Source organism: Paramacrobiotus metropolitanus, unplaced genomic scaffold (genome assembly GCF_019649055.1).
Source record: "Paramacrobiotus metropolitanus isolate TYO unplaced genomic scaffold, Prichtersi_v1.0 Parri_scaffold0000189, whole genome shotgun sequence".
Lineage (NCBI taxonomy): Eukaryota > Metazoa > Tardigrada > Eutardigrada > Parachela > Macrobiotidae > Paramacrobiotus > Paramacrobiotus metropolitanus.
In genome coordinates, this window is record NW_026570409.1 from 33,333 (window position 1) to 45,704 (window position 12,372).

The 12,372-nt window shown below is 51.2% G+C and overlaps 3 protein-coding genes across 6 annotated transcripts; 1 reads left to right on the forward strand and 2 right to left on the reverse strand.

Moving 5' to 3' along the window:
- Positions 1–281: 281 nt before the first annotated feature.
- LOC129600684 (uncharacterized) lies at positions 282–4,590 on the forward strand. Of its 4 annotated transcripts, XM_055499234.1 has the most exons (8): positions 282–461; positions 644–948; positions 1,720–2,052; positions 2,225–2,467; positions 2,533–2,563; positions 2,634–3,058; positions 3,118–3,208; positions 3,356–4,590. In XM_055499234.1, exons 3-8 carry the CDS (start codon positions 1,828–1,830, stop codon positions 4,387–4,389), a joined length of 2,049 nt encoding a protein of 682 aa, XP_055355209.1. In that variant the 5' UTR covers positions 282–461; positions 644–948; positions 1,720–1,827; the 3' UTR covers positions 4,390–4,590. The 4 variants fall into 4 exon arrangements, with proteins under 4 accessions (XP_055355209.1, XP_055355208.1, XP_055355207.1 ...); XM_055499233.1 differs by having other exon boundaries at positions 282–948; XM_055499232.1 differs by lacking the exon at positions 644–948 and having other exon boundaries at positions 1,750–2,052.
- Positions 4,487–8,366, reverse strand: LOC129600689 (uncharacterized). The gene is made up of 3 exons (XM_055499247.1): positions 7,782–8,366; positions 5,083–5,718; positions 4,487–4,992 (listed from the first exon to the last, which is right to left on the reverse strand). Exons 1-3 carry the CDS (start codon positions 8,193–8,195, stop codon positions 4,597–4,599), a joined length of 1,446 nt encoding a protein of 481 aa, XP_055355222.1. The 5' UTR covers positions 8,196–8,366; the 3' UTR covers positions 4,487–4,596.
- Positions 8,367–9,313: 947 nt separating this feature from the next.
- On the reverse strand, positions 9,314–11,246 carry LOC129600693 (uncharacterized). Its single transcript, XM_055499251.1, has 5 exons — positions 10,767–11,246; positions 10,273–10,669; positions 9,694–10,208; positions 9,535–9,631; positions 9,314–9,453 (listed from the first exon to the last, which is right to left on the reverse strand). The coding sequence occupies exons 2-3, from the start codon at positions 10,624–10,626 to the stop codon at positions 9,933–9,935; spliced, it is 630 nt and encodes a 209-aa protein (XP_055355226.1). The 5' UTR covers positions 10,627–10,669; positions 10,767–11,246; the 3' UTR covers positions 9,314–9,453; positions 9,535–9,631; positions 9,694–9,932.
- Between the last annotated feature and the right edge of the window lie 1,126 nt (positions 11,247–12,372).

The window sequence follows — 12,372 nt, forward strand, 5'->3', positions numbered from 1 at the left end:
GCTTATCAGTGATGCAATCTATGCAGCAAGACCAGCACTGCATCTATGCAGTAAAAGTGATTAATATATTGATCCTTAAAGTGGTACTGAATAAAATAATGGACCAAGCGAAGTATACTTCTATATATCGTTGTCGTGCGCTTATTAGATCGGGCCTACCTACTGTGGACTTCCGGAGCGTCCAGCAGTATAAGCCAGTGCATAACAGATGCAACCGCCCGGTCTGGCAGCGCGATTTGGATGTAATTTGTCTAGTGATGTGTTTATTTGGCAATGGCCAATTCAGATAACAATTTGTCTAGACTCTAGTTGTTGAAAATTCTGCTTCGGTCTGTCGATTCTGTGAGACTGCGAGTTAATTGTTGGTTTTTAATTTGATGTCAATAAGCGATCGTCTGAATCTCGATGGGAAATAATTCTGATTGATTACACGGAATCATTTTGGTTAGAATAATCGCCAGGTAAGGTGGTGCAGGTGGAAAGACCGCTGGCAGACTGCGACATGCTGCGTTGTGCGTGCTGAGCGTTTGAGAGCTATCAACTCTACAGCAACCATCAGCATGCAGCCTGCCAGACGAGAAAACTGTTTTTCACGGCCGTTTTGTCAGTGCAGACCCTTTTGAGTATTTTGTGGACTTTCCAGCGGGTGTCGTGTTACTAGTGGCATCATCTCCGCCTCGGAAATAGTTCTTTAGTTGTTTCTTCGACAGCGAAGCTCCTCTCTACGTGCTGCGTGCTGTACGAATCTGTCAGGCGCCGTAGCTGAAGGCGCTGACAGTACTGGGAACAGCGAATAAGCAGGGCGCAATCCGAGGGAAACCGAGAAACGGCTGAAAAAGGCACCGATGGGGCAATCGAACTCCCGCAACGTCGTTAGGTCCGCGTAGGCAGTACTTACCACTGCACCACGGCGCAGTACGTTGAAATCCTTTGAAAGATTTTGTCGCTGTACGTGAGCCGCTTCTCTCCTCACAAGCCTATAACAGCACCATTTCGCAACCATGCAGTACTAAAAAATACAAGACTCATGAATGATGAATAATTTATTAATATACTCGTAATATTATTATTTTATCGCTCTAACAATAGCCAGATTCAGGCTGCTCAGTTTTGGGAATTTGTTTGATTAATTTGGTAATTGTTTGCCTTCTTGTAGCTTGGTTATATGAGGTACGAGGATGCACGCAGTCAAACCGACAGTAAATTTTTTCAGCGAGACCAACCGACAACCGTGCATATAGTGCAAGCGACTGCCAACCATCCACGGATGGCTGTCACCTGTTCCACGCATACAGTGCAAACGATACCTCCCTTTCACGGGTGGCTGTTATGTTAAAAAATAATTTGCCTGTGTGCGTGGTTGTCGGTTGGTCTCGCTGAAAAAATTGACTGTCGGTTTGACTGCGTGCATCCTCGTATCGTAACAGCGTGACAGCCCAAGTGGTCGCGGGACATTTCGTCGTGAGACATTTAGCCACACGTTTTTCGTCGCAGCCGCTAATTTGTTTTGAGACAACTCGTTTTGCACTCGTTTTGTTGTGCGGCATTTGATTGCGCGACTTTTGGGGAGTGGAAAAATAATCGACTGGTTTATGGCAACAAATAGTCATATGGCTATTTGCCATGAAAACGAGTTGTCCTTAAACGAAATGTCCGTAAAACCAAATGTCTCGCGACGACTTGTCGCGTAGCCCGTAACAGAATCATCTCTGCTGCCAGTTGGGACTGGCTCTTTCTCACTTTGTACAGGCACCGTATATCGTCTCCTGAGTGCTCAACATCTCGCACATCTAACGCTCAGCGCCCCGTGGAGGCGTGGACCGCGCGATGATCCGCCGCGCACTGGCCGGTTCCCTGTACTGGCGCCGCGGCGGCGGGCGTGCCGCGGTCGCTGTACGCCGCGGTGCGCTGCGCCGTCCCCTCCGGACCATCCCCGCAGACTGTCAGACCGTCGCAGACGGCGGCCTCCCCGTGTACGACCGCATCGTCAACCAACCGCTGCGCGCCTTCGCCGAGCTTGTCCCCATCCGCTGGCGCCATCTCGGACGCCAGGTAAGCTTTTATTTATTAATATTTATGCTCATTGATACGAGGTATTAATATTATTATTTATTATCCAATTTAAGGGTATTTGTTTAATCGATTTTAGCCGTAATTATTTTGGGAAAAGATACAATTTAAGATAAATATACGAACTGTGGGCACGCTCATGTTGTCGTTGCAGTTGACCGGCATTCCCTGTGGAATTCCCAACGGACAGGTCCCCGTCCGTCGCGAGGGGACGCAACCTGACACCGGCGGAGGAGCGCGGCCGGGCGCCTTCCTCGTCGCGTCCGTCGGCAGCCGTTTCCCGGGCGCTTTCCGCCGTCCTCCCCTCTTGAAACCGCGTTGCACGGCTGTCCGGCGCAGCTCGAGATTCATCCCGGAAGCGCCCGTTCCCCTGGCTGATGCACACGATATAATCGAGGTGTCTGGCCGTTGTTTTGCCCGGGTGTGATCCGTACTGGCTTCTATGTCCGTTGTCGTTTGCAGAGACTCCGTGAGAAACTCAGCGAGGCTGACGGTTAGTTGGGCAGCAGTGTGGCTTATCTGCTGTCATGTGCTAACTGACCTGGTTGGCGTTCGTTTTGCAGCAGACAGTGCGGGTGCGGACGCCAGCGCCGCATCCGGCTCGTTCCCGGTGGAGGAAGTGGTCGCGGCGCTGCAGCGCGACGGATACGCGGCCGTCCGCGTCCAACTGGCGTACCTGTTCAGCGTGGCCGATGAGCTGGATCCCCGGCAGTGCCTGCGGCTGGCGTCGGCTTGCCAGCTGATTCTGCTGCAGCGCCGCTCCCGCCTGAAGGTCCTGTCGGCGACGCTGACCGCCCCGGGGGAGCTGTCCGACAGTGCGCTGCATGCGCTGCGCAAGTGCCGCGACACGGAGCGGGAAGCGGTTGTCGATGTTGCGTACGGGATGAGTAAAGCTCTGTGGTACGCGGTTTCCGAGGAGCTGCGGGTGGAATGCAGTAGCGTAGTGACACCGTTAGTTGGCGAACTGTTGAACGGCAGCTATCGCGAAGTGAGTAGTCCTGTCCCCATAATCTTTCCCACACATTTCTCCTTTTGTGTATGTCGTAGGAGACGACGGGCCGCTTCCTGACCGTGCTGGACACTTTACTGTCCTCCGTCGGCCGCTTGATCAGCGGGCAGGAGCTGCCGGAAACACTGGGTAGGTGTCTGCTGTGTACGCATATCCCGTACGGCTGCGATATCGCCGCCGTCGACGTGTTGGAGTTGTTCGTGCGTTCGACTGTTTATGCTGTATAACTCGCAAGTCTGCTTGCTGCTGACTTGTCCGTTTTCTGTCGTTCTGTAGAAATGGCTAATAAACCGCCGTTAATCCGCGACCTGGACCAGGTGGAGGCCTTCGTCAACGCCCAGCTGTTCGAGACGGATGTGGAGTTCGCCGTGGGAATGCACAGCGACTACGACGCCGCGGACTGGGAGTACTTCGCCAACGAATACCGCGGGGCGTGTCGCATTCTGGTCCATATGAACTGGACGTACGCCGTAGTCCACGCCACGGACGTGCACAGCGTAGCCGCCACCGAGCTGATGGACGCGGTCAAGAAGCAGTTGAACGGCAAGAGCAAAGATTTTGTGGCTTACAGAGGAGTGGATTTGGAGGGTATTGTTGATCGGCTGGGGTGTGGCTTAGTGTACCCGAGGAAAGTGGAGGAAATACTCAAGTTTTCCAAACGGTTAACCGGGAAATTCCCCAACCCGGCTGTGATTGCGTGTGAAGTGTCTTTCACGCACGAGACAATTACGCACCTCTTCCTTAAAGCGGCTAACCTGCTGGGGCCGACTACCGATTTTCAGTATTGTATTGTCGTGAAGGTCAACGCTGAACCACCGGAGAAAGGCGCCTTCTGGGCGAACTTGTACGTTTTTCGTCGGGTCTCCCATCCCCACACCAAGCAGCCCACCACCGACGAGGAGAGCTGTCGCCCCGCGCATATAAGCAGTCATGCCGCCGAGTACGAAGTCAGCGGCGAAAAAGTGACCAATCGACAGGTGGAGACGATGACGGCCGCCGAGATCCTGCGTGTCTTCGACATGCACCTCATGTTTCAGCACCGCGCCGACGAAAGCAGCATCAACGACCGCGTGCAGTTCAACCTGGATATTTTGTATCCAGACGGATCCTCGCGGCTTTTCACGGTCTTGTTGGAAGACGATTATTTTGACGACGTCTTGGATGAATGGCAGGAGTACTGGAAGAAACAGGCTGCGAAGAAATCCCTTGCCAAAACCGGGCGACGGCGGCCAGCCAGGGCAGTCAAAGGCACGAAACGGCAAGAAGAAGGCCAAGTAGTTATGTCCTCGTACGACCCCGCTTCACGATGATTGCGGCGAGAGCTTTCCTACAGATTTTGTTTCTTTTTACCTGTTGATGTCTAACTGCAGTTTCGCACCAGTGTCATGGTAACAATACTGATGAGAATTCTTTTGACTTGTTTTCTTATTTTTATGCTTTTTTAATCGTTGGTACGAAGTTACGAACCACCGTTAACCAGTAAGAAAAATTCTAATAAACCGCTGCCAACAACATAATCAGACATTAAATTGGACAAATTCCTTTAATTCGCGCGTGGACGAGCCGTCGTCGGCCAGCGCATCGGCGATCTCCTGGCGGATGTCCTGCATATTATCGCGGTACGCCGGCTCGATTAAGAGCGTGCCGATGGCGGTGCGGATCTCTTCGGCCGGCACGATGTGCCGGAAGAACATGTCGGTGTTGCTCAGCATCAGCGCCGCGCCGCGCTTCACCAGCAGCTGCCCGATGCTGCGCTGGTCGGCGAACAGCGGCCAGGATAAAACTGGCACGCCGGCGCTCATGCTCTCCAGCGCGCTGTTCCAGCCGCAGTGCGATAAATACGCGCCCGTCGCACGGTGACTGAGGATGGCCTTCTGCGGCGCCCACGGCACGATCCAGAAATGCCGCTGCTCCTAAAAAATTTTACATTTTATTAAATTTAATTTTTATTAAATTCAATTTTTAATTTTATTAAATTTGATTTTTTAATAATTTGTACACACCTCGGTGGCGTTGGCCATCTGCTCGCGCATCTCCGTCGGCAGTTTCTCCTCGTGACCTTTGCGTAGCGACCAAATAAATGCCACGCCCAGGTCGAGCAACGCCCGCGCGATCTCCTGCAGCTGCGGTTCCGTGGGCACGGCCATCGAGCCAAACGAAATATACAGCACCGAATGCGGCTTCTGCGTGTCCAACCAGCGGAAGATCGCCGCGTCCGTCTCACTTCCGGTGGTGTTGTTCACCGGCGGAATAAACGGCCCGACGCAATAAATCTTCCCCTTAATCTCTCCCTTTTCCTCCAGCACCGCGATATCCTCCCGGTCCACCGCGCGGTACGAATTGCACACCACCCCGTCCACTTCCGGGAGGTACTTCCCCAGGACGCCCATCTCGTCCAGCAGCATCTGCGACTGCGGACCCAGGGGCTCCCCCGCGGGCGGCAGGTCCTGGAAGAAGTCCTGCTCCTCGAACGGGATCGTCTCGGTGACGTCCTTCAGCAAGAGCAGGTAGCGCAGGAAGTAGGCCGGCGGCGTGTTGAAGTAGTAGTACAGGACGCCGGGGACCCGCTCCGCCATGATGGGCGGGGCTAGGAACATGTCGAAGATGACCACGTCCACCGGGCGGTGCAGGCCGTTGTCCTGCGTAGGAATATTTATTTTAAACTTTATCTACCGGGTATACACTATATATATTATATCTGTATGTACTATACACTATATCTAGCTATGTACTATACGTATTTATATGCATCAATACATTTTGACAGCAGACTTATTAACGCTAATACAAGTGCAAGTTTACAAGCGATATTACGGATGGCAGAAGAATACTGGTGCAATATCCTCATAACAGTTTCCTTATTGCACCAGCTGTTCTATCAAATCTCTCCGCATCGAGTAGTTTTTATTAGATCCCCATTCAGCTTTCAGAAAATTTTATACATTATATACATTAGATGCATTACAGTGAAACCTCATCGTACGTACACCCCGAAGAAACGTACACCCCTTTATTACGTACGAAAAATTCTGTACCGAATTACGTCGTAGACTAAAGTACAGGGGGTAACCTCCACGTGACGTACACCTCAGCGTTGCGTACACGTACACTTAATGTCTGTACCGCCTAAGCATTTAACTGTACGCAGTCACCTCGTGAATGCGTACACTATTGTTTCGGAACTGGAGATTTTAAACTTTTTGATGGTAATGTTGTGAAAATTCAAAGAAGCAAAGAAAACTACGCTCGAAATTTCTAGATTTTTGTATCCTGACAAGCTAAATATTTCCATTGAGTTATTCGCCCAAATACCAGACGCATATCGTCTTATAGAGAAAAATCAGCTCTATTAAGTAGTATTTTTTATAGCGGGGTGGTTTTTATACTTACTGTTTAAAAAACATCTAAAGTTAGTATTGCGAATCGTCCAGTGGCGTGTCTGTGCGCACTTCACAGATGCCGCCCATCACGCATCCGAGATACCGATCTTCGGTGAAAACTGAGCGCTGGCCCGCCTGTACGACATCTACGTTAGCAATACAGAATTTTTTATTTGCTTTAGTTCTGAGTTTACAAAGGCTTCACAAAATAGATTGTTGGTATTTTTACGTAGATTTAAGGTTCAAAATCATCAATATATAGATCTGCTAATTTTTAGAACACAAACTAAAATTACACCGCGTTCAGGTGTTCGGTGCTCAGAAGATACAGCGTACCGTATACCAGCTACCACTGAATCCGGATATGGTCAGCCAAGCTGATAACCACGCGATGCAGCATATCCGCGATTAGCGCTGCAGAAGATCGGTATCTCCGATGCGCGATGGGCGGCATCTTTGAAGTGCGCACAGACACGTCACTGGACGATTTGCAATACTAATTTCAGATGTTTTTTAAACGATAAGTATAAAAACCACCCCGCTATAAAAAATACTACTTAACAGAGCTGATTTTTCTCTACAAAACGGTATGCGTCTGGTATTTGGGCGAATAACTCAATGGAAATAATTAGCTTGTGAGTAAGGTTTTGATAAATTTTTCTGCAGAAAGTGTCCGAGAGAATCTGTTTACATACACACAGACTGATGCAGTTTTGTATGTAAACTAATGATATCCGTGTATTTTTTGCAGTTCGCAGTATGTGCAGAGCATTTCGCAGTGGGGCACTGCCCCTAGGTCTGCAGTCACCCCCCAAGGGGGCTGGGGGTAGCTAATTTGAATTATGTACACCCCTGAATTACGTACGAAATTTTCCGTACGGAGGTGTACGTATTTCAGAGGTTTCACTGTATATGCATATATACAGTAGTATTTTATTTCGCAATATGTACAAAGTGAGCTTTGTTCAACAATTATAATCAAATGAAGAATTTGCCCAATTTGCGTGAGAAGGGACTGTGCACAATTGTATACTATAGGTATCTGTTGTGTATATATCTATATCTGTATCTATATATATATATGTATTTATATAGTAGACGAGATACATAATTATATATCGTAGGTGTATTATATTATAATATGTATTTATATATAAAATTGTAAGTACTATATCTTATGTATATGTTTAATATACACAATTATACTCGTAGGTAGCTATATATTATATGCATTTGTATATCTATATATCTTTATTTTATATTAATTACGATATAAGTATCTTTATATGTACTAAACGCTTACACAGACCAGCATGTATCACCTGGCCATTCTGAGTAAGCGCGGCCACCTCCACCATGAGGTTTTGGGCGCCGGGGAGGATGTGCTTGACGGCCATGTCGTGCGCCGCCTCCCACTCCTCCACGTTGACCGTCGCGTCGGACGCCACGCCGTCGTCGATGGGGAAGAGGACGACCGGCTCGTCCTCGCCCAACGCCGTGAACTCGCGCTGCCGCATGCGGTCGGCGGTGAAGCGCGAGACGGCGAAGGTGACGTGGTGGTAGCGGGACAACTTCCGGCATAATTCCAGTAGCGGCGTGGTGTGTCCGTACGCCGGATACGCCACCGCCAGGATGTGCTTCTTGCCTTCTTGCAGCTCCATGGAATTATTATTATTATTATTACTATTATTATTATCCGGGCAGTATTGAGTTTTTTGGATTAATAGGCAACTCATACACTTTTTTCTGGGGAATACTTTGAGAAAAAAATGCTAGCCAACGCCGACTGCTGCCGCGATAACGCCGACGTACCAACAATGAGTGAACGTGAGCCAGATCGGAACATATTCAAGAAATTTCGGGCGAGCGCCAACAGTTATCTGTTTAAACAGCTATCAGCTGCCGCTTAAGATAATGTCTGTTCATATTGTCCGTTGATCATTGTTGTTACTGCTGACATTCAGTGGGTATGATAAGCGGATAAGCAGCGTCAGTATCGCCACAGGGCAGAGTGTGTTCGTGGCAGCCCGTGCAGCTCGCTGTCCCTCGTTCGCAGCCGGTAATTAACCGGCTCCTGCTGCTGTTTGATAAAACCCCGCAAATCTTCCTCCCATTCGCATTCTATCTCGGCGAAGAAGAATTTATTCAGATCCACCGTGAACTGCCGCGACGAGCCGTCGGGATAGTTAATCTCCAGCGGAAACTGCACCGGCTTTGTGTAGTTCTCCGCGTCGGCATGGTGCTTCCAGACCAGGTCGATGTCGAAGACACGCCGAAGCTCCTCCGGAGACATGTCCTGGACGTCGGCATTGCACAGCCGGACACCGTCGACCTCCAGACCTCGTGACCTTTCGCTCCCCGCGGCCGCCCGGTCTCGGTGGTTGGCGCGAGGGGCCGCGACGCGGCGGAAGAGGTATAGTGTGGCCCAGAAGGGGTCGTCGTCCCGTTTCCGGGGACTGACGTTGACCGACACGCAGTACTGGACGCTGGTGGTCGGGCCGAGGAGGTCGGCGATCTGGATGAACTGCTGCAGCCGCGATTCGTGCCGGTAGGACACGTGACAGGCCACGGGCTGCTTAGGATTCGGAGGGATTTTCTTGCCGTCGAGGTCGAGATAGGCTTCCAGGTAGATTTCGCACAGGAGAGGATACATGTCGCCGGCGCCCAGGCGGTCGGCCACCTTGAACGGCACGCGCGACACCAAGAAGTAATTACGATCGTACGTCGGATCCATTGCGCGCTGCACGGCGTTGCACACCAGCGAGGAGGCGGTGCTGTGGACGTTGCCGGGGCGGGCCACGGCGTACACCCAGCCGCAGTGCAGCATGACGCGGCAGCGGCCGCCGTGATGGTCCGCGCAGTGCACCCAGTCGGCGGCGGGGTAGTCGCTGTGCTGGCCGACGGCAAAGGTCACGGCGGGCTCCAAGCGCCGGCTGTCGATCAGCGCCGCCACCGCGTCCAGTTCACGTTGGAAGACCGGCGTTTCACTGATTTCTGTGGAAATGCGGAAGGAACTCGGGATTGTGAAAAGTTTCTTATGTTTTCTTAGGTTTCTTAGATTTCTCCCATACTGACCGACAGTCTCGAAGAATTCCCCAGGCAATCCGGCTAGAAGACGAGCCGTCACCGATATCGTCAAGTCCAGCGCCGACAGCAAGTCGGACACATCAGACTGCAACACGAACGCATCACGCTGTTCAGCCTGATTTGGTGAACCGGCTTCCTAATGCTTACTGTATCGCGTGTCTGCAGCCGAGCCAACAGCGGCGTGAGGATACCGTCCAACTCCGTGAGCAACCCTTGTGGAACGATCTGCAATAGGAAACGCTGCAGGAGGTCCGCCGCGTCCTCCACGATCCGCGCCGCCACGTCGCGGCACCGCTGCAGCGCGTCGGTCGCTGTGGCGGACAGCTCCCCCGGGGCGGTCAGCGTGGCCGACAGGACCTTGATGCGGGAACGCTGGTCCAGCAGAATCAGCTGGCACACCGACGCCAACAGCACGCGCTGCCGCGGCGACAGCTCGCCCGCCCGCGGGGCTGGCTCAACTGCCGCAAACCCTCGCGCACGCGCGGCTCGCCAGTGCCGGCCGTGGCGCACTGCAGCGTCAACATCAGCGCGTCCACCGCTTCGGACGCGGCGGACTCCTGCACGTCCGCCGCGACCACCTCGCCGCCTTCTCCATCGGCGATATCGCTGCCTTTCAACGGTGGCAAGAGTCTGTCTAGTTTGGCTTTTAACTCGTCCACTTGCTAGCAAAATCAACGCGATCAAACAAATTGTGCCCGCAGCAATTGGTCACCTCCTCCAACACACCTGGATGATTTTCTCCGCATCAACGGGAAGTGTCAGCCGCTGCGGGGCGGTGCTGCGAGCAGAGACTCCCCGCACGCTACCGCCACGGGTTGTCAGTGCGGTCGGCCGCCCTGGAGCGGCGATGTGAAGGCTGTTAAAGGAAGGCAGGAAACAGCCAGCGCCGGCGCGGTGGGCTCCAACGGGCATCGCATAGCGCGCCGTCGATGTCGGCGCTAGTCGGCAGCTGCAGGATTCCCGCCGGGGGACCAGCGTCGCGCGTCGCCATCCAGCGGCAGTGGCCAGGGGGCAGCCGCCGCGACGGGACACGGCGGTGACGGCACGCAGTCCACCAAGCCTATTCATTCTGCTGGCCATACTACGTGTGCGAGCCCCGAGGGCGGGCGCGGTGCACACAAACCTGCGCAGGGCAGAAACATTTGACAACGTCACAACGGTCGCTGCGTAACTGCGCTCTAACTTCTACGTATCTGGACACCTAGTGGCTGGTATTTTACCTTGTCACAAACAGCAGCAGAGCCAGTATGCAGCAGAGAACGGTGTGGGAATGGATGCTGCTGCACGTCTGCACTGGCAGCTACAAATTCCACTAGACACACTGACGCAGGTACTCGTCGATAGCTGCAGAAACAAGCACTCAATGCTCCGCTATGAACTGATCAACTTGCACTGCATGGTTGACAAGCAGGGCATTGGAAGCATACAACATCTAATCACCAGGCCAAAATTGTTCGGATAGAAAGTATTTCTGCTCAACTGGAATATTGGATGGATACAAGAAAAAACGCAGAGACAACATACAAATTCTGCACTGTCCTCCATAATGAGAAGTGCTTGCGATGTTAATCGGCAATGCGTTAGTTAGTTATGGACTGATGTGAGTCACAGTACTTTACTGGGCAAAAAGCTTTCAAAATAACAAACACTACTAAAAAACAATGCTTAAAAGTTCAAACGATTCACATTTAAATTTTACAACGAAGCAGACCACAGATGACAATTTGACAAATCCACCATCGTCAGTAAATGAACTGTTCTGCTATGGGAACGGTAAACGCCTCCTGTGTGCAGTTTACCATTAAAGATGTCGTGCACAGCGGCAGCCACCCTTGCAGTTCGCAACACAAGTCGCACTTAATTAAATTAAGTCGTACTTAATTAAACTTTGGCAAATGCTAAATTAGCAAAGCGGATGTACAGAACAATAGTGCACATGGATGGGAACGTTTCATTAATTTTGTTCACGGGATAACGGAACCGCACTGCACTTTTTCATATGCTTTCAAACGATTATTTTACTTTCGCCCTTCTCCCTACCAGGGCACATTTCCGGAGTGAAAATTCAGACAAATCTTATACATTTCAGAAAGTAGCATACGAGTACATATACAGTAACATACAGAGTACTTGTACAAACGAGTACAATACATTACTTGCTGTTAAGCCTGAAAATCCAGATGCACGTGTTCTGCACATTCCTTTGCATTTCTACTCGAATCGGTTGATGTGGCCTAAATGTTTACATGATCCCAAAATATGTTTATGTTGGACCAAACTTACTTGAAGTCCCCTTGGAGTTAGTTCTCTGCTCTTGTGCCGTAACGGCACTTTACAATTGAACACACATCGCATAAGGTAGACAGTCCTGTCTGTAAGTGTACACCATCGTACCAGTACTCGTACTGATATTCATCTTTAATCATTAATGTCACGCCAAACCGTGTACGACGCGTTTCTTCATGCGTACCCAGACCTGCTTTGTCCCCAGCTGAAGGATCTGCATTACCTCGGTGCGCCACTCCACGATGATGCGGTTGCAGGCGCACTCGTCAGTGCTACGGAGGTAATCGCCCGAATGACGGAGCGGCTAAATCTTATACCGGCCCACCAGGCTCTGTACTTGTTAAGATGCAGCATGGGCACAGTAAAGCTGATCTATAAACTGCGCGCCAGCCGATGCTACCAGCAGAAAGCCCTGTTAAAAGCATTTGACGATATCATTCGGCAAAGCTTGACTAGCATTACCAATGTCAACATTACTGAAGACATATGGATGCAGGCATCTCTCCCGATAATAGAAGGTGGTCTCGGAATTCGAAGCGT

Coding starts and splice junctions, on each gene's coding strand:
- LOC129600684 (XM_055499233.1), top strand. CDS start 1,828: ATGATCCGCCGCGCACTGGCCGGTTCCCTGTACTGGCGCCGCGGCGGC. Junction 2,053..2,224: donor GGCGCCATCTCGGACGCCAG/GTAAGCTTTTAT, acceptor TTGTCGTTGCAG/TTGACCGGCATTCCCTGTGG. Junction 2,468..2,532: donor ATGCACACGATATAATCGAG/GTGTCTGGCCGT, acceptor TGTCGTTTGCAG/AGACTCCGTGAGAAACTCAG.
- LOC129600689 (XM_055499247.1), bottom strand. CDS start 8,195: ATGAGTTGCCTATTAATCCAAAAAACTCAATACTGCCCGGATAATAAT. Junction 5,719..7,781: donor CGCTTACTCAGAATGGCCAG/GTGATACATGCT, acceptor ATTCCTACGCAG/GACAACGGCCTGCACCGCCC. Junction 4,993..5,082: donor AGATGGCCAACGCCACCGAG/GTGTGTACAAAT, acceptor AAAATTTTTTAG/GAGCAGCGGCATTTCTGGAT.
- LOC129600693 (XM_055499251.1), bottom strand. CDS start 10,626: ATGGCCAGCAGAATGAATAGGCTTGGTGGACTGCGTGCCGTCACCGCC. Junction 10,209..10,272: donor ATGCGGAGAAAATCATCCAG/GTGTGTTGGAGG, acceptor TGATTTTGCTAG/CAAGTGGACGAGTTAAAAGC.